The sequence below is a fragment of the Myotis daubentonii genome, chromosome 3, assembly GCF_963259705.1.
Source record: "Myotis daubentonii chromosome 3, mMyoDau2.1, whole genome shotgun sequence".
NCBI lineage: Eukaryota > Metazoa > Chordata > Mammalia > Chiroptera > Vespertilionidae > Myotis > Myotis daubentonii.
In genome coordinates this window covers 54,040,870-54,065,537 of record NC_081842.1, presented here as the reverse complement: position 1 = coordinate 54,065,537, position 24,668 = coordinate 54,040,870, and the positions used below count along the sequence as shown (strand labels likewise).

The 24,668-nt window shown below is 41.4% G+C and overlaps 1 protein-coding gene across 14 annotated transcripts in view; it reads left to right on the top strand.

The window, feature by feature from the left end:
• Positions 1 to 24,668, top strand: part of SENP5 (SUMO specific peptidase 5) — a 66,188-nt gene that overhangs the window by 1,593 nt on the left and 39,927 nt on the right. For 9 of the 14 annotated variants that reach the window (XM_059687482.1, XM_059687481.1, XM_059687480.1 and 6 more), the window contains exons 2-3: positions 8,521 to 8,685; positions 16,804 to 18,341. In XM_059687482.1, coding sequence (XP_059543465.1) covers positions 8,678 to 8,685; positions 16,804 to 18,341 — 1,546 coding nt within the window. In that variant the 5' untranslated portion in view covers positions 8,521 to 8,677. The remainder of the gene's footprint in view (positions 1 to 8,520; positions 8,686 to 16,803; positions 18,342 to 24,668) is intronic. The other 5 variants (XM_059687476.1, XM_059687478.1, XM_059687475.1 and 2 more) reach the window with 1 other exon arrangement.

Here is a 24,668-nt window from a genome sequence, read left to right as displayed (position 1 = left end):
CAGTTCTTAAAATTGTTTGCCCAGACAAAGTAAGAATGCTTTCTTTCCCTGGTGGGATGTGATGATGGAGGCCGTGCAGTATGTAGCCAAGTGCTACCTTCAGTGCTTTCGACAGCGTTGTCACTTTGGAACTTTAAGACATGGATAAGAAGTGGACATTGAGGGTCATCCATCCAGTGGTTCCAAAACCTGGACATCAGATAGGCGGGAATTCAGACCAAACCCCACATGCCTGGACACTACTTCAGTGGATCTGAAGAGGAACCTGGGTATTTGTAGTTTTTAAAAAGCTTCTCAAGTGACTCAAGGTTTGAAAACACAGATGTAGACCAGGTTTCACACTTTAGTTTATTAACAGACTCAAAGATGAGTGTCATGCCCAAATAATTTGTTGTCTTCTTAATATCTTTCTCTTTCTCTTCCTTTCCTTAAGGATCTCACTTGAATCAATAGTACTATTTCAGGTTTTGTAGTGCCTTGAGCCCAGAACTTACAAACAAGTTATTTAAGTCAGTATGTGTAATTTAGTTTTTATAGCTTTCTTTTTTTTATTTAGTATATTTTATTGATTTTTTACAGAGAGGAAGGGAGAAGGATAGAGAGTTAGAAACATCGATGAGAGAGAAACATCGATCAGCTGCCTCCTGCACACCCCCCACTGGGGATGTGCCTGCAACCATGGTACATGCCCTTGACCGGAATCGAACCTGGGACCTTTCAGTCCGCAGGCCAGCGCTCTATCCACTGAGCCAAACAGGTTAGGGCTAGTTTTTATAGCTTTCTATGCAGTTAGATTCCTTAATACTCTTTTTTAAAAAAATATATATTTTATTGATTTTTTACAGAGAGGAAGGGAGAGAGATAGAGAGCTAGAAACATCGATGAGAGAGAAACATCGATCAGCTGCCTCCTGCACATCTCCTACTGAGGATGTGCCCGCAACCCAGGTACATGCCCTTGACCGGAATCGAACCTGGGACCTTTCAGTCTGCAGGCCGACGCTCTATCCGCTGAGCCAAATCGGTTTCGGCGTGATTCCTTAATACTCTTTGATGAAAGTAGATTTTACAGTAAAATTTCTTACTAAATGTTTAGGTTTGTTTGTTGGAAGAATATGAAGATTATATCACTTTATAAATCAAATTTTTAATAGGTTTTTATGCCAACCTTCATAAACCATGGGAAAATTCCCATTTGTGAATATTTTTCTTTTGTATTGGCTTATCGATCATAAACCCAGTGCACTATATGCAGGACCCCCCCCCCCCCCCCCCCCCGCCCCAAATCTGGTATGCATGACCACTTAACTTTGTGTCACTAGTCAGCTTCCTAAGAGGAACTCAGTTTGAGACTTGAGCTCTATATTGCCTTGTAAACACCTGATTTAACTAAAGGCTTTCACTATTTGCTTTAAGCTTGTGCTTGAATTTTTAGTCACTTTCTTTTCTTGGTTAAATTGTACTGTGCTACAGATTTTAAAATTTTGATAGATGTCAAAGCATCAGCTGATGAGGTGGTAACAGTGCCTTGTGTATTTTTCTTATCTGTTATAGTGAAAAGCTTATGACTTTTTTGGAGGGGAGGGGAATGGTTAATATTTAAAGAATTATTAAGGTAATAGGCCATCAGGGAAATATATTCACCCTCAAATTATTCTTTGATAGCCTTCTCATTGCTCCAGTAATTCCTATTCTGTGTTAGTAGTAAAATCAGAAATGAACACTATATCGCAAATCCTATAAAGCAGAGGTGGGGAACATCGGGCCTGCAGGCCGAATATGGCCCACAAAATCATTTGGTCTGGCCCTGTGAAGGCATTAGGGGTGAGTTAATTAAATGTTTGACCAAAGATAGCAGGGTAATTTTTTAAGTTGATAATTTTGTATGTCTCTCAAATGATGTTATAAATATCCAGATAGCCCTTGGCAGAAAAATGGTTCCTCACCCCTGCTCTAAAGGAAGATGCTGAATTATTTTCTTTCTAAAAATGACCCCGTTTATAGCACATTAACTTCTTACAGCCAGATGACAAAGGGCATTCTGAATTCGCTGATTAAAAAAGCCATGTTCGTCCAGCCAGTGTACTCAGTGGTTGAGCATCAAACCAAGAGGTCACTGTTTTGATTCCCCGTCAGGGCACATGCCTGCATTTTGGGCTTGATCCCAGTTGGGGGCATTCAGGAAGCAGCTGATTGGTGATGTTTCTATCTCATCCATGTTTCCATCTATTCCCTCCCTTCTCTCTAAAAATCAATAAAAACGTATTTTTTAAAAAGCCATGTTAACAGGTAGTCTATAAATTCATAACCTAGAGAAACATAATGTATGTGACTCATGAAAAACCAAGCTGCTGAGTCTCTAAATTTTTTATTTTTGTGAGTGAAGTATTGTAATTTTGAAGTTTTAAAAATTGTTGATTTTCAGCTTCTGATAGAGCAAACTTTTTAAGTAGAGGTATTTAGAAACGATAAATATGAACCCAGGGTCACAATTTTAATTTAAACTGATATTAAAGTTGGGGGGGGTGAGTGGAGGTGGAATAGGACAGAGGGGATAAATGGTGATGGGGAATATGTTTTTAAAAAAAGAATTTAAAAGACCTTATATTAAAGAGTTAACATAGAAACAAAAGCAGGGTTAATATAACAACTTGAAGATTCAGTGAAAAGTGGAATTTATAAGTCCACTTTTCACTGGTCCTTGCAGTAGTCTGTGTCTGTAAGGACTTGAGACCGAAATTGGATACTTAATCCACTTTATATCTGGTGGCTGAATGTGAAGAAAGTATCATCCATAAGTACCATAAATGTACAAATCTCCAATTCTCAGTCTTGATCTTTTTAAAGATTTATTTATGCCCTCTGATGCCAATGGGAAGTATTTGTTTTGTTTTTAATCTTGTTTCCTACTGCAAACCATTCTGTCTCATTTTTTTGAGGTGGGTAACCCCACTACTGTTTATTTACTACACAACAGCTATTCTCATTACTGTCTTGTTACCTCTAAAGGAAAGAACTTTTTCATAGTAATGCTTCAGTTAACCTGTCCAGTAGCTGCCCTTAAAATTTCTACCTAGCCCTAGCTGGTTTGGCTCGGTGGATAAGAGCATCAGCCTCCGGACTGAAGGGTCCCAGGTTCGATTGTGGCCAAGGGCACATGCCTAGGTTGCGAACTCGATCCCCAGTAGGGGGCGTGCAGGAGGCCGCCGATCAGCGATTCTCTCTCATCATTGATGTTTCTATCTCTCTATCTCTCTCCCTTCCTCTCTAAAAATCAATAAAAATATATTTTTTAAAAAGTTAAAAAGAATGTCTACCCAAATATCGGGCTCCTTAAAGATTATTCAGAATTTGGGCTGTCTTAGGGTCAGTGAGTACCTAATAAGAGTTGAAAGCTTAATTCTGTTTTCCGTGTATGTATGTGTGTGTGTGTGTGTGTGTGTGTGTGTGTGTGTGTGTTATCTTCCAAGGAATGTTGTTATTTGGTGAACATGAACACATAAAACATGGCTAAGAATACAGGTGCAGAAATGTAAAGGGACCTCATGTGGAGGTTGCTGTTAATTTTAATTACATGTGCTCTGAGTACAAGCTTTGGATTTGTCAGTCGTAGGGTGCACTTGCTGGAGTCTTTATTAGAGAACCTTCAATAGCAGTATTGTTGTCTTATTTCTTGAGCTAGTTAGATTTCCCAAAGAAGAGTCTTCAAATCTCCTGCTTAGAGCTTATACACTGGGCTCCCAGCAGTCTGGTAGCTAAATTGGGGATAAGGGCAGAAGCCTTAGCCCTCACTTAGGTTCATTGAAACTCAACTATTTTTAATATGATACCCTCATTCTCAACTGTACTAGATGTTTCCCAGTCCAGGAATCTTTTGTTTTACCCTTTAGAGCTGCATTGTCTAATAGCCGCAAGCCACATGTTGCAACTTAATTATTTGAAATTAAATAAAATTAAAGATTTAGTTCCTCGGTGGCACTAGACACATTTTCAGTGGTTAACCATGTGTTAGAGGCTACCATATTAGACAAGGCAGTTGTAGGATAGTTTTGTCAGTGCGAAGTTTTATTGCACAGTGCTGTTCTAGCTTAGAAAATAATGCTCCAAGCTTCTGCAAAGATGGTGAAGGGGCAGTAGGCTGGTTTTGAGGAAGGAAGGGGGATATCTAAGTGATTTGACCAATCCTGTTGTTTTTAGCACCATATTTACCAACCCCCTCTTACAGAACATGCTGCTGCCAATTCCTGATCTGTTTTGAGGCACTGTTGTATATACTAGTTAATTGGATTGTTTTCCTCATTGCAAGCTTGATATTTAACTGTCTTAGATCTTTAAATCAACAGTCCAACTTCCAAAAGGTTCTGTTGTCCTCTCTTCTATTTTGTGTGCATATGCTTTAAAAAAGACACAAATAAATAAAACAAGCCCTTAAGATCTGTGCATTTCACTATATGTAAATTATATCTTTTAAAAAGTAGTTTAAGAAAATTTTATTGATTTTGGAGACATAGAGGAAGGGAGCAAGCGAGAGAGAGAGAAACATCAATTTGTTGTTCCACTTATTTATGCATTCATTGGTTGCTTCTTCTATGTACCCTGACAGGAAATCTAATCCACAACCTTGATGTATCGGATGACACTCTAACCAACTGAGCTACCCAGCCACGGCTAAGAAATTCTTTATTTCATATTGATGGGGTTTTAGAAGGAAGTGAAAGTAAAATGCATCTGTCTGTTAAGTCTGCCATCTTTATCCATAGTAAAGTACTTCATCAACATTTAAACATGTACACCTCTCTCCTTTAAAAAGAATATAGCTTGATCTAATTTGAAACTGAACTATCCTGAACTGGTAGTTTGTGAGCTGCTTGACAGATAAAGAATATCACTTTCCCCCTTTGATTTGGAATATCTTATAACATCCCCGTGAATTCACTGCAGAATCTCAGGGTGCCTTGGCACAAAGTTTAAGAACTATGGATGTAAACTGTAATAGTTTGGTGTATATTCTTTTAGACATTTGTCCCCTATAAATATTCAAATATACTTACATTTTTTTCTTTCACCACAGTGGGCTCATAACAACTTGAGGGGTTTGGTTTATTTTCATTCAAAAATATGTTGTAAAGATAGTGGAATGATAATACACATTTAATTCCACTTCAGCCTGAAAAGTCCATTAAAACGGTAGAAAAGTATGTGGGTTTTTTTAGAGCCCAAATGACAAAGAGTAGGAGCAGTGAGAATAACAAAATTCTGGAAGCTGGAAAGCATAATAGATTAGTGATAACTGATTAGCAGATTTGAGAAAGCCAACGTATAGTCATATTTTTGTTTTAGAGCCTTTTAAAATTTTCAAGATTAGTGGTGGTATGTACTGTAAAGGTGAAGGTGGGGCAAAAAATATAAGCAATTGTGTGAAAGTCTATTTAAGGAAAAATACTTTCAGATGTGGCCTTTTTGTCCCATACATGGTAAGTAGAGATTTAGTATCTGGATGGAGAGGGTAAAACAATCTTTGGATTTGGTGGATACCGTGCACAGCTGAGGGTGGGGTACAGGCAGAAACACCTAGCCTTCTTTCCTGACTTAATTTGCAGAGTCCTGCCTCTTTCCATCATTTCCCATTCACCAAAGGCAGCCTTTTTCAAGTTTGTAAGATATTTTTTGCTATAAACAGCAGATCTCTGAATTACCTTTTTAAAAATTACCTTTTTATAATGTTACTTTTGATTTCTTCTTTTTAGGCTTTATAAAGGGTGTCCCAAAATTCACGCAAGATTTGAATTTTTCGTGAGCATTAACAACAACAACAAAAAAAATAAAAGCCTAATTTTACTTGGTTTATTGAATCAGATTCTGATTATCTGTTGCCCTTTGATTTCAATCCCTTCAATTTGATAAGCATTACCAAGTACAAATTATGGCCCAGGAGCAGGGACAATGAAGACCAATGAAGACCACGGCTTTGCATATGTGCCAGCAAAGCCGTGGAGGCCATTTACCTGATGTGCTATTCCATACATGACCCTATACTGTATACTTTATGAATCAATAAAAAATTTACAATTTTTAAGTATAAACCTGTGTTTTCTATCAAAATTACTTCTTGTGTGAATTTTGGGACACCCTTTTTATTGACTATGAAAAATAAAATAAATGAAGATTTAGTTCTCTCCTTCTCCTCACTTCTGTATACATGTACACTTCTTATTTATTCTCTCACCCATCCTCCCAGTATAGTGATACCATAATTTTGGCTAGAATCAGCTTCTCTCAACGTGGGCAGTGTTGTCATTTTAGATGAGACAGTTCTTCATTATCCTGTTCATTACATATTATTTAGCATTCCTGGATCCTGGGCATTAAGTATCAATAACAACCTGAATTACCCACAACCATGAATTTCCCACACATTTCCAAATGTTGGATTGGTGTGTGGTATATCTAGTTGAGAACCATTGGGTTAGATCAGTGTTTACATTATTATCATTATGTAAATGGTAGTCACAGCTAAGCTGCATTGTTTACTATGATTTGCAATTACTATTTTTCCTTTCTTATACAACTTCTTATTGTCCCTGAAATTAATAATTGTCTTGTTTTGTTTGGTATTATCTGAACTTATTACTAATTTATCTTCATGCTCTCTTCTAGCAGTCTATATCTCTATCTTTGCATTCAGACACTTTAAAAATTCTATCAGTTTTACATTTTTAAAGTCATCTCTCCCATTCTGTTCCCTTCCTTCTGGTTTGGTGGCTCTCTAGGCCTAAGGCACAGTTGTCACTCTGTGATCTTTACCATTTTCTTTAGTATTCCTCTTTCCTGTCTCTTGTTTCAGATCTCATTTTCTGGTTCTCATGTTTTCTTTTTTGACTCACTGCCTCATTTTGTCAGAGTTATTCCTCTTGTGACTCCCTGAGAAAAAGGATGCATGGATATTTTGATAACTTAATCTCCGAAAACCTTTTTTCTATCCAAAATTTTGGTCAGTTGTTTGTCTAAAATTCTGTGCTCAAAATAATTTTCCCTCTGAACTTTGAAAACATTACTACATTTTCTTTTAGTTTTCAATCTTGCTATTAAGTCCATTGCCATTCTTATTCCTGATTTTTAAAATATATATTTATGTGTTATATATTTATATTTTATATAGGTAGTATATGTGTATGTGTATATATCTATATCTCTCTGTGTGTGTATATATACATACATACATACCAGATACACACACACACACACACACACACACACACACACACACACACACATATATATAACTAGTGGCCTGCACGGGTAGGGTCCCTAGGCCTGGCCGGTGATGAAGGCCAATCTGCAGGGTGACCAGCGGGACGAATAGGGGGCTCCCGCCACCACCTGCCTTGGCTGGCCTGGGGCCTGCGGGCTGGGGGCAGCTCCTGTGTTGAGCGTCTGTCCCCTGATGGTCAGTGTGCACCATAGCAACCGGTCATTCCACCAGTCGTTCTACCCTTTGGTCGATTTGCATATTAGGCTTTTATTATATAGGATTTTTATTTACCTGACTCCCTCCCCAAACTTGTAGAGGGTTGTTTATGACCCCAGTGTTCTGGGACTGGTCTGTTTTCATTCATTGATAAGTTCTTTCCATGTACAAAATCATGCCCTTTAATTCTGAGAATTTTATTGAGTTATGTATTTGACACCTCCCTTCTCCTGTACTTTCTTAGTTTACTTTCTGAAGCTTTTATTTAGATGTTTAATCTACTGGCCTGATCCTTCAATTTTCTTATCTTTTTCCATTATTTTCAGTCTCTGTCATTTTGTGCTACTTTCTGAGAGAGTTCTTCAAAAATTTAAATGTTTAAGGGGGAAAAAATATAATTTTTTACTTTGAAATAACTTAAATTTTACAAAAAAAAATAAAAAAAAATTATATACTTGTCACCCACCTTTCCCCAATGTTGTATTATGCAACTATAGTATATTATCAAAACTGGGAAATTAACATTAAGATAATACTGTTAGCTGATGTGTAAGTCTTATTCAAATTTTTTCAATTGTCCCATCAATTTCCTTTTTCTGAGCTAGGACCCAATCCAGGATTTCATGTTGCATTAGTTGTCCTTTCTCCTTAGTTTTCTTTTTTTTTTTTTTAAATATATTTCATTGATTTCTTAGAGGAAGGGAGAGGGACAGAGAGTTAGAAACATCGATGAGAGAGAGACATCAATCAGCTGCCTCCTGCACACTCCCCACTGGGGATGTGCCCACAACCAAGGCACATGCCCTTGACCGGAATCGAACCTGGGACCCTTGAGTCCGCAGGCCGACGCTCTATCCACTGAGCCAAACCGGCTAGGGCAGTTTTAAGTTCTTTAATCTGTTTTTTCTTTCATAACCTTGATTGACACATTTGAAGTGTATTGGCCAGATATCCTGTAGTGACCCTCAGTGTGGGTTTGTTGTTTCTCCTTATGATTAAATTCAAATGATATATACATATATTTTTTTAATATGTTCTTACTGATTTTTTTAGAGAGAGAAATATCGATGAGGCACACATCAACATTGATCGGCTGCCTCCTGCACACCCCCTACTGGGGATTGAGCCTGAAACCCCTGCAAGTGCTCTGACCTGGAATCGAACCATGACCTTCCTGGTTCATAGGTTGATGCTCAACCATTGAGCCACTATGTCTGGGCAAGTTATATAATATATATATTTTTTAATTTTATTGATTAATTTATTACATATGTGTCCTTATCCCCACGTTACCCCCTATCCCCCCCCACTCATGCCCTCACCCCCCCTGTTGTCTGTGTCCATTGGTTAGGCCTATATCCTAATAATAGACAAACATGGTAATTAACCGTAGCTCCGACACGCTTCCCATTGGCTAATCAGGGCGATATGCAAATTAACTGCCAACCAAGATGGTGGCCAGCAGCCAGGCATCTGAAGTGAACAGGAGGCTTGCTTACTCCAGCGATGGAGGAAGCCAAGGTTCCCCGCCTGCCACTGCTGGCCTCTGAGCTGCACTCTGAAACAATGTTGCAATTATAGAACCTAAACAAACCCAAGAAACCTGCTTTCAGCCAGCTGGGCTTCAGCCAGCAAGATCGCAACATTGTTTCAATTATAGAACCCAAACAAACCCAGATCCCTGCTTTCAGCAGCCGAGGTCTCAGAGCTGGAGCCGAGCCTCAGAGCTAAAGCCAGCTCTCAGCTCCAGTGACAGCCATAAAAGGTAAATAAATCCCAGAATTAAAAAAAGATACAAAAAAGGAGAGGTTGGGAGCTTCAGTCACCCGCCAGCCTGAAAACGGCCCTCAGCCCCTCACCCAGACTGGCCAGGCACCCCAGTGGGAACCCCCACCTTGAAGGGGGTGTGACCAGCTGCAAACAGCCATCATCCCCTCATCCAGGCTGGCCAGGCACCCCAGTGGGGACCTCCACCCTGAAGCAACAAGATAGCGCCTAATTTGCATACTGAAGGTGGGCGGCAGCAGGCAAGGCTGTCCGCGGTCCAGGACCGGATCTGTGACCCTGCCAGGCGGGGGGCAGCGCTTGAGGCTGTCCGCGGTCTGGGACCCAGATCCATGACCTGGCAGGTAGGGGTCAGTGCTTGAGGCTGTCGGCGGTCTGGGACCCGGATCCATGACCTGGCGGGCAGGGGGCAGTGCTTGAGGCTGTCCGCTGTCAGGGACCCAGATCCATGACCCTGCCGGGCGGGGGCAGTGCTTGAGGCTGTCCATGGTCCCGGGACCCAGATCTGTGACCCTGCTGGGCGGGGGGCAGTGCTTGAGGTTGTCTGAGATCCGGGGACCCGGATCTGTGTCCCGTCCCGGCGGGGCGGCAGCTCGCACAGGGGCGGATTGACCGGGGTTGAGCAGGGCAGGATGCCTGGCTTCCGCCCAGCCCCAGTCACTCTGGGCAGGTGAGCAGCGCAGAGAGCCTCTGGACAGAGGAGGCAGGCTGGTGGAGGGCGGCCTGTACTCCCCACATGGCGGTGGTGACAGCTATGAGCGGGTCAAGCAGAGCCTGCAGGCTGAGCTGAAATAGTGCCTGCAGGCCATCAGTGCCTGGGAGTGTCTGTGCAAGATCCTCCCTGGCCCAGAAGGTGCAGGATCGCAGGGACAGCCACCATGGTGGGCCAGACTGACGTCCTCCTGGCCGCACCACGGGGGTTTGCGGATCTGCAAAGCCAGAGGCCTCTGGTGTGCACATCCTCCCCTGGCGTGCGAACATCCCCCAGCACACTGTCACCCTCCCGCGCCTGCAACAGTTGTAAACCAAGGCGTGCACAAGTTCCCACCGCCTCTCCACCGCACTTCCATCAACCCAGCATGCCTAACACCCCCACAGGATGTGCACACATCCCCTCTGATGCCCTCATGTCCTTTGGCGAGTGTCTGGGTGTTCTGGGTGCTGAGGGTGGGCGCCTGTGAGATGACAGTGAGAGGGCAGAGTGGTGATGCTCTGTTCCCAAGGAGGCCAGTGAAGCTACGAGATCACCTCTAGGGGGTTAATGCAGGTGCTGAGGAGGGAGCAGATGCAGACAGACACACCTGGTGGGTGCAGGCGGCCCTCGCTGAGGTGCCTTCGGTCAGCGTTCGAGATCAAGAACCCAGAGGCGGAGAGGAATTCCGTCCTCTCAGTGAAACAGTGGGATAGTCGGGGCGACTGTAGAGGAGGAATGTGCACTTTGGGTGCCTGCACCCATGAGCGAAGGCTGCCCTGACTGAGCCTCGCTTGCTTGGGGCCTAGCGCACTCCTGCCGGGCAGCGGGTGACAGGACGTGCTTTTCCGAATTAATGAGAGAAAACGTTGATTCTCCTGCTGTCCACAAAGGTGGGAAGTGAAGTGGGGAGACATGTGGGGAGTGAGCGAGGTTCCCTGTCTGGGGGTTCCAAATCTGCTGTTGGTTTCTGTCACCGCTGACTAGAGATATACAGGGTGTCCCCCCAAAATGTATACACACTTTGAATACCTAGTAATTCCAGTGGTTTTAAGCATAAGAAAGAAACAACAATGGAGCTGTTATTTGTTAAAAGTGTGGGCACAAACAGGCAGTTGGACATTCCCTGGGGGGTCTCAGATTGGAGAGGGTGAAGGACAGACTGAGGGGCCCCCCCCCACCCCAGTGCACAAATTTCATGTACCGGGCTACTAGTGCTTGCATATAAGTCCTTTGGTTTATCTCTCTCCTACCCCCACCCTCCCCTACCTTCCCTCCGAGGCCTGACAGTCCGATCGATGCCTCTCTGTCTCTGGATCTGCCCTTTTTCATCAGTTTATGTTGTTCATTATATTCCACAAATGAGTGAGATCATGTGGTATTTATCCTTCTCTGACTGGTTTATTTCACTTAGCATAATGCTCTCCAGTTCCATCCATGCTGTTGCAAATAGTAAGAAGTCCTTTTTTACAGCAGCATAGTATTCCATTGTGTAGATGTACCACAGTTTTTTAATCCACTCATCTACTGATGGGCACTTAAGCTGTTTCCAAATCTTAGCTATGGTGAATTGTGCTGCTATGAACATAGGGGTACATATATCCTTTCTAATTGGTGTTTCTAGTTTCTTGGGGTATATTCCTAGAAGTGGGATCACTGGGTCAAATGGGAGTTCCATTTTTAGTTTTTTGAGGAAACTCCATACTGTTCTCCACAGTGGCTGCACCAGTCTGCATTCCCACCAACAATGCATGAGGGTTTAATTTTTGGCAAGAATACATACATAAGTGACATTGTGCCACATCGGGAGGCACATGATGTCCATATGTCTCATTATTAGTGATGTTAATTGATTGTTGCCTGATTAAGGCCAGGTTTTTCCATTGAAAGTCACAATTTTTCCCTTTGTAATTTTAATTTTCTTGTGGGAGATACTTTAAGACTATGTAAATAGCTTGTTTTTCGCCGAAACCGGTTTGGCTCAGTGGATAGAGCGTTGGCCTGCGGACTGAAAGGTCCCAGGTTCGATTCCGGTCAAGGGCATGTACCTTGGTTGCGGGCACATCCCCAGTGGGGGGTGTGCAGGAGGCAGCTGGTCGATGTTTCTCTCTCATCGATGTTTCTAACTCTCTATCTCTCTCCTTTCCTCTCTGTAAAAACTCAATAAAATATATTTAAAAAAAAAATAGCTTGTTTTTCATTGTACATTTTCCCTATAATTTTAACTTGCATTGATGATTCTTGCTTGAGTCAGTTATTTCTGAGAGGAGTTACAAATGATAACTTTTCTATTTCCATCATTTCTATTTCCATCACTATATTTATTAATTTGAAATTAATATGTAAGGAAGAGCTGTCCCTTTCCCCTATTTATTTAGTCAGTTATTTATATCACTGTAGACTGAGGATATTTATTTGTGGGTTACAATCCATAACTATCATTTAAAAACACACACACACACACACACACACACACACACACATTAGAGGCCCGGTGCACGGATTCGTGCACTGGTGGGGTCCCTCAGCCTGGCCTGCAGGAGTCAGGCTGAAACCAGCTCTCCAACAACTCCCGAGGGGTCCCAGATTGCCCGAGGGTGGTTCTCGGGTGACGCACCCCAGAATTGGCTTCCTCCTCTCTGGTTCCAGGTGCATCACCTGAGAACTGCAGCTGGCAAGTCACTGCAGCTTGGCAGCTCCTGCGTTAAGTGTCTGCCCCCTGGTGGTCATTGCACATCACAGCTACCAGTTGGTAAGTCACTTAGACTTTTATATATATACTAGAGGCCCAGTGCACAAAAATTTGTGCACTCGGGGGGGAGGGGCGTCCCTCAGCCCGGCCTGTGCCCTCTCGCAGTCTGGGACCCCTCAGGAGATAACGACCTGCTGGCTTAGGCCTGCTCCCGGGTGGCAGAGGGCAGGCCCAATCCCTAGGTGCAGTCCCTGGTCAGGCTCAGAACAGGGCCGATTGGGGAGTTGGGGTGCCACCCCCTGTCATGCACAGGGCAGGGCGATCGGGAGGTTGCGATGCCACCCTCAGTCACGCTCAGGGTAGGGCCGATTGGGGGGTTGGGGCACCGTCCCCTGTCACACTCAAGGCAGGGTCGATGGGGAGGTTGCGGCGCCACCCCGTCACGCACAGAGCAGGGCCAATCAGGGGGTTGGGGCTCTGTACCCTGTCACGCACAGAGCAGGGCCCATCAGGGGGTTGGGGCGCCGCCACTGTCACACTCAGGGCAGGGCCGATGGGGAGGTTATGGCTCTACCCCGTCACACACAGAGCAGGGCCTGTGTGTGTGTGTGTGTGGGGGGCGCGGGGGGTTGGTGCGCCGCACCCTGTCACACACAGAGCAGGGCCGATCAGGGGGTTGGGGTGCCACACCCTGTCACACACAGAGCCGCAGGGAGATCAGGGGGTTGGGGAGCTCCCCCCTATCAGGCACAGAGCATGGCTGACCAGGAGGTTGGGGCGCCTTCCCCTGTCACGAACAGAGCAGGGTGGATAGGGAGGTTGTGGCCCCGCCCCCTGTCACACAGCCGCAGGGCGATCAGGGGGTTTGGGCGCTGCCCCCTGTCACGCTGATCCCAGTGCTGGGAGGCCTCGCGGCTCCGCTGATCCCGGTGCTGGGAGGCATATTACCCTTTTACTATATAGGGTAGAGGCCTGGTGCACGGGTGGGTGCCGGCTGGTTTGCCCTGAAGGGTGTCCTGGATCAGGGTGGGGGTCCCCACTGCGGTGCCTGGCCAGCCTGGGTGAGGGGATGATGGCTGTTTGTAGCTGGTCACACATCCTTCAGGGTGGGGGTCCCCACTGGGGTGCCTGGCCAGCCTGGGTGAGGGGATGATGGCTGTTTTCAGGCTGGGGGTGACTGAAGCTCCCAACTGCTCCTTTTTTTCTTTTTTATTCTGGGCCAGCTTTAGCTTTGAGGCTTGGCTCCAGTTCTTAGGCCTCCACTGCTGAAAGTAGGTTTCTGGCCTTTGCTTACAGTGTTGCGATCCTGCTGGCTGAAGCCCGGGACTAAAGCAGGTTTCTGGGGTTTTGTTTAGCTTCTATATTTGTTACATAGTTGCTTAGAGTTGCAGCTCAGAGGCCTGCAGCAGCAGGCAGGGAATGTTGGAGTCCTCCGTCACTGGAGCAAGCAAGCCTCATGTTAGTTTCAAGCTGCCTGGCTGCCGGCCGCCATCTTGGCTGGCAGTTAATTTGCATATTGCCCTGATTAGCCAATGGGAAGGGTAGCGGTCGTACGCCAATTACCATGTTTCTCTTTTATTAGATAGGACTAGAGGCCCATTGCAGGAAGATTCCTGCAAGAATAGGGCTTCCTGCGGCTGGAGCGAAGTAGAGAAGGGAGCGAAACCCACCAAGGTGGGCTTTGCTCCCACCTCCACTGCCCCGCTTGCTTCTCTGCAGCTTCGTTCCCTTCTGCAGTGCTTGACTTCCTTCTACATTGTCTTCAGTCTTTGCTCAGCGCCTGCATATGCAAATTAACCACCATCTTTGTTGGGTTAACTTGCATGCTCATCTGATTGGCTGGTGGGCATAGCGGAGTGACACCAATTTGCATGTTTCTCTTTTATTAGTGTAGATAGATAGATACTTATTGATTACAGAGAGGGAGGGAGAGGGACAGATATAGAAACATCAATGATGAAAGAGAATCATTGATTGGCTGACTCCTGCATGCACCACACTGGGGATCGAGCCTGCAACCTCGGCATGTGCCCCAACCGGGAATCAAACTGAGACCTCCTGGTTCATCGGTCAGTGCTCAACCACTGAGTCACACCAGCCAGGCCCCATTACTGTCATTTTATATTCAGTTGCTCAGTGTGTGTTTTTTGGCCATTGTGAATCTCTTAAAGTTGGCTCCTGTGTCCTTTTGACATATCTCATAAATTTTTGAGCACTTGTATACTTTCTGGCACTACAATAATAATCCAGATTTATCTTATACTTCCTCTGCCCCAGCTCTGGAATCAACCATTTCTTTTAAGTGTAGAGTAATATTTAGAAACCAAGATCTGGGTGCTAGAGGTGCTCATTGTTACTGAGATGCTATTGCTTCTAGACTCTCTAAGTGTAGAGAGCTAGGAAATATATGTGTGTGCACACTTTTAGATATTTGTGTGTGTGTGTGTGTGTGGGTGTGTGTGTATCACCATCAGTTCATACAAATACCTCTGGTTTCTGTCTGTCACTACGGATTCAGAGCTATCTCACTTTGTCTCTCTCATTACTTGTAACTTCACCAACAGTGAAACCTAGCTCTAGTTACCCACAACATATGTACTTACTTGATTAATTTTAGAATAATGACAAAGCAGTTTCAGAATTTCATCCCTCTGTGAAAAACAAATTCAATAACTAAAGTATAGTATTTGTATAGTTCTTTTGTTTCTCATCTTACAAAGTTAATGTTTTCCAAATTTACTTTTGGCTAATTCCTTTCATTCTGGTTATGTTGATTATTTGTAATACAGTTAGGTTCATTTATTATTGTTTGTATTTCAATTTGGATTTACTGTACAGTAAACCCTCAATTTTGTGGACCTCAATTTAATGGACTCCCCAGAAAGTAAAACATTGGTTATCTGCCAAGGTAGGAGAAGGGATCTTACACTTTGTTTTTTATTCAGACTTTGAACCAGTTCTTCATTTTTCCACTCCCCTCATACCCTGATAGGTATTATTGCTTTCAATTCTTAAGCCTTTCTGAGATCCTGTAGCTTGCCTTTTGGCTTCCGCTACTGCTGGCTTAGTTTCTGCTCTTTTGGCCTGCTAAGTCTGTTAATACTCATTCATCTGCTTTCTTCTTTCAAAAATAGTATTACTCTCATCTCCTTTTTCATTTTCTTTGTCGTTGAGTGTTTTTACCTTTTTAAAACCCGTGTTTGTCATCTTAATGGGATTTAGAGAGGGAACTGAGGTAAACATGTGTTTAGTCCCTGTATATTGGGAAATGATTCTTGAAACTTAGTTTATTGTGGGCAGGTATAGCAAACAGGGTCATGTTAGAGTATGCATGACTTTCTTCTCAACTTTCACTGTGGGGAATTCCTAGAATTCCTTGATCATATAGGATTTCATTATGTCTGATAGTCTAGTTCAGCGGTTCTCAACTTGTGAGTTGCGACCCCTTTGGCTGTCGAACGACCCTTTCACAGGGGTCGCCTAAGACCATCCTGCATATCAGATATTTACATTACGATTCATAACAGTAGCAACATTACAGTTATGAAGTAGCAACGCAAATAATTTTATGGTTGGGTAACAACATGAGGAACTGTATTTAAAGGGCCAGAAGGTTGAGAACCACTGATCTAGTTGAACTTTATGCGCTCTCTTTATTCAATTTTCTAATATATATTCCTGTGAATATATCTTTATGATCTATGTTTATTTAAAGACTTTTTTACTGATTTTTAGAGAGAGGAGGGGAGAGGTAGAGAGAGAGAGCAAAACATTGATGTGAGAGCGGCACATCAATCAACTGCCTCCTGCATGCCCTCTACCTGGGATCAAGCTCACAACCTGGGCATGTGCCATGACCTGGAATCGAACCAGCAACCTTTCAGTGCACAGGATGACACCCAACCAAGCCACACTGGCCAGGGCTTGACCTAAATTTTTTTTATTGATTTTTTCAGAGAGAGGAAGGGAAAGACAGAGAGAATCATCAATTTATTATTCTACATATTCATGCAGTCATTGACTGACTTTGTATGTGTCCTGACTAGGGATTGAACCTGCAGCATTGGTGTATATGGACGATGCTCTAACCAACCGAGCTACCCGGCCAGGGCTTTTTATGACCTAATTTTTAGGGTGGAAATGTAACTTTTCTTTTTCTTCTTTACAGCTACATCCAGATCTCATTATGCATCAGAAAGATGAAAAAACAGAGGAAAATTCTATGGAGAAAAGGAATCCACTTAGCCTTTTCTGAGAAATGGAATACTGGGTTTGGAGGTTTTAAGAAGTTCTACTTTCACCAGCACCTGTGCATTCTGAAAGCAAAGTTGGGAAGGCCAGTTACTTGGAGCAGGCAGTTGAGGCATTTCCAGTGCAGAGAGAAGGCCCTTCAAATCCAGCAAACTTGGATCCAGGATGAACCGCTTTTTGCTAAGACAAAGTCGAATGTGGCTGCTGAAAATGTTAGTACTCTGTCCTCTAAAGTGAAAAGAAACAGCACTAAACACTTAGTTTCCTCCTCAAGGACCCTCCTGAAACTCCAAGCAGAGAATTTGCTGTCAGCAAAGAACTCTGACCATGAGTACCACGGAGAGAAAAATCTCTTGCAGGCAGTTGCTGACTTACCAGCAAATAGTGTTTTAGATCAGGCTATTGGTCACAGACCTAGGACGGAGCTGCAAGCTTCTGACTTTCCCATGAAGTTCAATGGGGAGAGCCAAAGTTCAGGTGAGAGTGGCACAGTTGTGGTCACCTTGAGCAACCATAAGAGAAAGCGCTTTTGTTATGGCTGCTACCGAGGGCTGGAGCACCACAGGAATAGGGGACCTCTGACTCCAAAAAAGTTCCAACTTAACCAACATAGAAGAATAAAAGTATCTCCTCTTATGATGTATGAGAAATTATCCATGATTAGATTTCGGTACAGGATTCTCAGATCCCAGCACTTCAGAACAAAAAGCAAAGTTTGCAAGCTAAAAAAAGCCCAGCAAAGCTGGGTGCAGGTCACTGGGGACCGTCAAGAGACCCTTAGGGAGAACGGTGAGGGTGGCAGTTGTAGCCCATTCCCTTCCCCAGAACTTAAAGACCCTTCTTGTCGGCATCAACCACACTTCCCAGGTATGGACAGCAGTGCTGTGATGAAGGAAAAGAACTCTCATGTGCCTGATGGCTGCACTAAAGGAAGCCCTTTCTTGGGCAAGGAGCTTAGTTTAGCTGAAGCATTCCCTGACCAACAGAATGGCAGTGCCACATACACCTGGGACCAGTCACCCTCTTCCCCTCCTAAGTGGGAGTTTCCAGAGCTAATTCATGACATCCCCTTACCAGAGCATCATTCTAGTAATGTGTTTATCTCAGAAACCGAAAGAGAAAATATGACTCTTGGTCAGGAAAATCGGACAAGTACTGTCAATGACAACACAGTAAAATTGTCAGTGTCTGGGGCAGATCAATCTGTAAGTAATGTAGATGGGCCTATGTCCGAAGAGACTGTTCAGAAAGAGAGCTCATACCAGATGGATGAGGATGGATCTCTCAAACAGAACATTCTTAGTTCTAAGTTACTGGACCACCCTTACTGTAAAAGTCCGCTGGAGGCTCCTCTGATGTGCAGTGGAGTCACACTAGAAAATCAAGTGGGAGATGGGAAGAACAGTCAAAAAGCATCTCCAGTGGATGATGAACAGCTGTCAATCTGCCTTTCTGGTATGCACTCTTCTTTTATTCTCCCTCAACCTCCAGCCCACACTTGCTGTCCATTATCCTTTCTAGGATGGTGTTTTTCCCTTCCACACATGGATTTCCCTTTAAACAATTAGACATTCTTCTCGACATTTGTTTTTTATATTGTTTTATTATGTAGATGTCCCATAGTTTATTTAATTCTTGATTGATGGACACTTGTGGTGCTTACAGTTGTTTTCTTCTATCAACAATGGTGCAGTGAAACTACTTCTTTATAATTATGCAAGTGTTTCTGTAAGTGAAATTCCTAGTAGTAGAATTGATGCTGGAAGAATACATTTAAAATTTTAAGAGAATTGTTAAATTAGCATTCAAAAAGCTGAACCAATTTACACTTGTTAAACTTTGTCAGTCTTATAGATCATGAGAGTTTTCACTTTAATGTTCAGTTTTTATTTATTTTTTATCAAACATTTTTTAATACTATTGAATTTCTTTGGGTGACATTGGTTAATAAAATTATATAGGCTTCAGGGGTACAATTCTGTAATACCCCTGGGGTACATCATCAGGGGTATATCATCTGTATATTGTATTGTGTGTTTACCACCCCAAGTCATAATTTGCATTTTTTAGTTTAAAGTTTGAACATTTTTGTCTATATTTGTTAGCCATTTTTTGTTTGTATATAACTTTTCTTTGCCTATTTTTCTATTGAGTTATTTATATTTTATTTATTTAATTACAAGAAGCTCTTATGTACCAGGCAGTGTGATAGTTCTAAGAATGTAGCATTAAATATTCTGTGAGGGTAGGATACACTGATTCTTACCTTCATAGACCTTATCATCATTCTAGTTTTAAAGATGTTAAATTTTAATTATAAATATTATAAGAGTTTAAGTTTTTCTCTCCCAAAAGATGAAAGCCTCGACTTTGTATATGATATTTTTGCTTAACAGAAATTGTCAGTTCTTTCATAGTAAAATATATCTGTCTTTATGGCCTCAAGTTACTGTGTCATGTTTTAAAGCCTAATTGTTAAAATCTACCCCACAAAATCAGTTGGCATAAATATTTTTGGAAGACACTATGGTAGTATCAATTTTTGACCCATTCCCCTTATTGCACTTTATCCAAGATCTAAAAGAGTACAAATATATTTGTATGGGCACATTACTTAAGACAACAAATGTTTTTATGGAAGTAAAAGTTATGGCACATCCAAGCAATAGTATACTATGAAGCTGTTAAGGAATAAATTTTATCTGTATTTTGATACTGAAAGCTGTATATAAAGTGCAAAAGCAAGTTGTAAAATGATGCCATTTTGTTAAATGATACATATGCACATATGTAGGATAAGTATATGTATATATGTGTCCACATATGTATAAGATATATCTTGACAGATATATCAAATTTTTATAAATGGCTTTTTCTGGGGAGTTAGGAGAGTTACTTCTTGGTGGTCTGAACACTTTGTTTGCCCAACAATTAAATCTGTATAAAAAGTTCCCAGACACACATGCAAAAAACCTCTTAAAGTACAGAGTCCTAGCAAATCTTTAAAAAACCTATTTCTGTCATTTATACTGTCTAGAAGAAAGACAAATTTCCCTACCGTGAGGTTAGCAGAACCATGATACACAAATCTAAAATAGTTAATATTTACCCACAAATACCAAATTAATTTGTACATATAGATGTAGCACTTCCAAAAACAATAGATACATTGAATATGGCATATAGTAAAACTGTAGCATGATGTGAGGAAGTAGGAACTTTTATAGAATTTACATTTATTCACATTAGTGATCTGTATTGTAATGCATGAAAAGTATGTTAAAAACACACGTGTCTCTCCATACCCAAAACTAGGAGGAGAGTTTGGTAAGTCAGAAACTGAGAAACTCCCAAAAGGCAGAAAGTGGAGGGAAGGCCCAGAGCATAGCCCAGCAGCAGAAGGAAGATTAGTGTAGGAAAATGATGCAATATCAAGTGAGTCCCATTTCTGGAAGATGGAGGTAGAGAGGAAAGCGGAGACCTATGATAAAAGACTGAGTAGGGGAATCTCAACAAAAGTATCTCTCCCTGCCTGTGCCACATAGCAGCAAGGAGGATATCTGCTATCAAGCTGAAATCCTCACCCCCTTGACATACGGCATTGATATTCTAACCAGAGATTGATGGGGAGAGAGGACATTTCCCATCCCCCCTGCTCCAATACTGTAACACTTGGCAAGAATGAGGAACAGTCATTTCCAGAAGAACAGTTTTTGGAGTTCTTAGCATCTGCACCACATTGAAAATTGTTCAAGGCAGAGCAACATCTACTGCCCATCATAGCCCTCCCTCCACCCTTCAAGTTAACCCAAGTAGACATGAGCCCAGAATCTATCACCAACCATCCAAAGAAAGCCAACACAATGAAAGATAGATTTAACAAATAAAAGAACTAAACCTGAGTAATCAGGATTAATAGAGCCATTAGAATAAGACTCAATATAGGATAGTCAGTATAGTAGATGCTCCCTTCACTGACTTCTATAGCATTAGCCAATTAAATCCCATGGTATGCTGAATGCTGCCTCTTTTCTAAAATAACTGTACATTATGCTCATTGCAGTGGGCTTACATATTTATCAACAGCTGTACTTACTTCAATATACTTACTGCTTCATAATTTTATTCATTAGTTTAAATGAAATATGAGTGTAAAGAGAAAGTTACTCTTCAAAACCAAGTTGGATGCTTTGCAGTGATAGCTGTGAGTTGCTGAAAAAACTATTACTGAGTTTTGCTTGTACAAGATAACTTTTTAAAAGTATGTTTTTATTGATTTTTTTAGAAAGAGAGGGGGATAAAGATAGAAACATCGATGAGATAGAAACCATGCATACTTTTAATAGACTTGAGGGAAGATAAGAAAATCTAGGGTTCTGTATTCAGATTAGCTACTGTTTTGGAAGGAAAGAAATAGATTCCTATGTCAACATTCTAGAATAGATGGATTAAAAATTTAATTAAGAACAAGTAAATACATAAAAAACTTGTGCACAATGTTCGTAGCATCATTATTCATAATAGTCAAGAAGTGGAAACAACCTAAATGTTTATTAACTGATGAATGGATAAATAGAATTTGGTATATCTACACAGTGAATTATTGTATCATAAATAGAAACGGAATACTGATATACAGTATGTTTCAGTGTGGATGAACCTTGAAAATGTGCTAAGTGAAAGATGCCAAACAAAAAGGCCACATACTGTAGGATTCTATTGATTTGGCATGTCCAGAATAGGCAAATATGTGGAGATAAAAAGTAGATTAATGTTTGCCAGGGGCTAGGGAGAGAAGAATGAGGAGTGACTACTAACAAGTTTCTCTGTGGGGTAATGCAAATGTTCTGGAATTAAGTGATAATGGTTGCACAAGTCTGAATATATAAAATCATTGAATTGTTCACTTTAAGAGGTTGAATTTTCTGGTGTGTGAATCATAGTTCAATAAAACTTAAAAAATAAGTACAAAAGACCATTTTAATAAACAAGCATCATGGGAAACTCAAGCAATAAAAATATATCAATCTAACTTCATAAACATTAAAAACTTGTATATGTATATAACAAAACTCTTAAGTGAAAAGTTAAAGTTTTAGACATACAGTTGTCCTTTGATCCAGAAATTTGACTGTTCTGGCAACCAATAGAACAATGGTATGTCAAAGGTTTTAATTACTTAGAGAACTAAAAATTAACTTAAATGGACATCAGTAGGGAATTGGTTAAAATCTGGCATACCCATGTAATGGACTACTAGGTTGTTTTGAATTTACTTAGGTAAAAACATGTATTGAAGGAAAAAAAGGAGATTCAAGAAGAGTAAATAGTCCTAACCGGTTTGGCTCAGTGGAGAGTGTTGGCCTGTGGACTGAAAGGTCCCAGGTTCGATTCCGATCAAGGCATGTACCTGGGTTGCGGGCACATCCCCAGTAGGAGGTGTGCAGGAGGCAGCTGATCAATGTTTCTCTCTCATTGATGTTTCTAACTCTCTATCCCTCTCCGTTCTCCTCTGTAAAATATCAATAAAAAAATATTTTTAAAAAGAAGAGTAAATATAGTGTACTATTTCCATGTTTAAGAAAAACATGTTCATAAGAGTGTAAAGTTCTAAAGTAATTACAGTGTAATTGCCACTTTATTTTAAAATGTTTATGGTCATATGTTAGAAAAAAACCTTAAAATTGAAGCTTTTTCCTGTTTCAATACTATAAAAATATTCATTCCTACTTTCTTCTAGATTATTAATGTGTTATTTTTACATTTAGCCATTTGGAAAAAAGATGGATCCCTACCTCATTCTTTTTTTTTTTTTTAATATATTTTATTGATTCTTTACAGAGAGGAAGGGAGAGGGATAGAGAGTTAGAAACATCGATGAGAGAGAAACATCCATCAGCTGCCTCCTGCACACTCCCCGCTGGGTGTATGCCTGCAACCAAGGTACATGCCCTTGACCGGAATCGAACCTGGGACCCCTGAGTCCGCAGGCCAATGCTCTATCCACTGAGCCAAACTGGTTAGGGCCCTACCTCATTCTTTACACCAAGATGAATTCCAACTGTGAATAAAATATTTGGTCACTGGTTCTATTTAGTACCATTGATTGATTGATTCATCTTTTCCCCAGGGTCATGAGATGCCACCTGCCATTGGGTCTGTTCCTGTGCTAGCACTATTCTGCTTTAATTGCTAGTTAGTTGACTAGGCTCTCTGTTTCTTCTCTTGACCCTTATTCACTGCTCCCTTTTAATCCTTAAAAGTTTATAGGAATTTCTCACATTTTTGTCTCAAGAGGAATTTTGGGGTTTTTTTAATTAAAAAAAAAACACACATGGCTTTTAATTGGTATTGTATTACATTTATAGATTAATTTAGGGAAAATTGCATTGATTACAACATTTGTGTTTTCCTGTCTAAAAACAAAGAATTATTCCATTTATTGACCTATGTGTCCCATATAGAATTTTATAATGCTTTTTACTTAGATTTTGCACAATCCTTAAGTTTATCCTTATATTTCATTATTAAAAAATTTTTTAAATTGAATGTAATGGGGTGATATTGATTAACAGACTTACATAAGTTTCAGGCATATACAATACATCAATACCTTCCTTTTGATTTCTGGCATGTGTATTATATTTGTTGGAGAACCAGGTGGTTGCATTCCTTTTGTGCATAACACAACCTTTTCCCACTTTTAGGATGGGATGCTGTTTCAAGAAAAAACTGTCCAATTTAACTTCTAAAATAATACCTCAGGTTATATATTTTTTAAATATATTTTTTATAGATTAAGATATTACATATGTGTCCTTATCCCCACGTTACCCCCTACCCCCCCCCCCACCCCCCCCGCTCATGCCCTCACCCTCCTGTTGTCCGTGTCCATTGGTTAGGCCTATATGCTTGCATATAAGTCCTTTGGTTGATCTTTCCCCCTTACCCCCACCCTCCCCTACCTTCCCTCCAAGGCCCGACAGTCCAATCAATGCCTCTCCATCTCTGCATCAGTCCTTGTTCATCAGTTTATGTTGTTCATTATATTCCACAAATGAGTGAGATCATGTGGAATTTATCCGCTCTCCAGTTCCATCCATGCTGTGGCAAATGGTAAGAGTTCCTTTTTCTTCTTCCTCTTCTTAAAGAATACCTTTCAGCATTTCATATAATGCTGGTTTGGTGGTGATGAACTCGTTTAGCTTTTTCTTATCTGTGAAGCTCTTTATCTGACCTTCTATTCTGAATGATAGCTTTGCTGGATAAAGTAATCTTGGTTGTAGGTTCTTGCTATTCATCACTTTGACTATTTCTTGCCCCTCTCTTCTGGCCTGCATGGTTTCTGTTGAGAAATCAGCTGACAGTCATATGGGTACTCCCTTGTAGGTAACTGACTTTTTTTCTCTTGCTGCTTTTAAGATTCTCTCTTTGTCTTTTGCTCTTGGCATTTTAATTATGATGTGTCTTGGTGTGGTCCTCTTTGGGTTCCTTTTGTTTGGGGTTCTCTGCGCTTCCTGGACTTGTAAGTCTATTTCTTTCACCAGGTAGGGGAAGTTTTCTGTCATTATTTCTTCAAATAGGTTTTCAATATCTTGTCCTCTCTCTTCTTCTGGTACCCCTATAATTCTGATGTTGGTATGCTTGAAGTTGTCCCAGAGGCTCCTTACACTATCTTCATATTTTTGGAATCTTTTTTCTTTTTTCTTTTTCGGTTGGGTATTTTTTGTTTCTTTGTATTTCGAATCTCTGACTTGATTCTTGGGATCCTCTTGTCTGCTA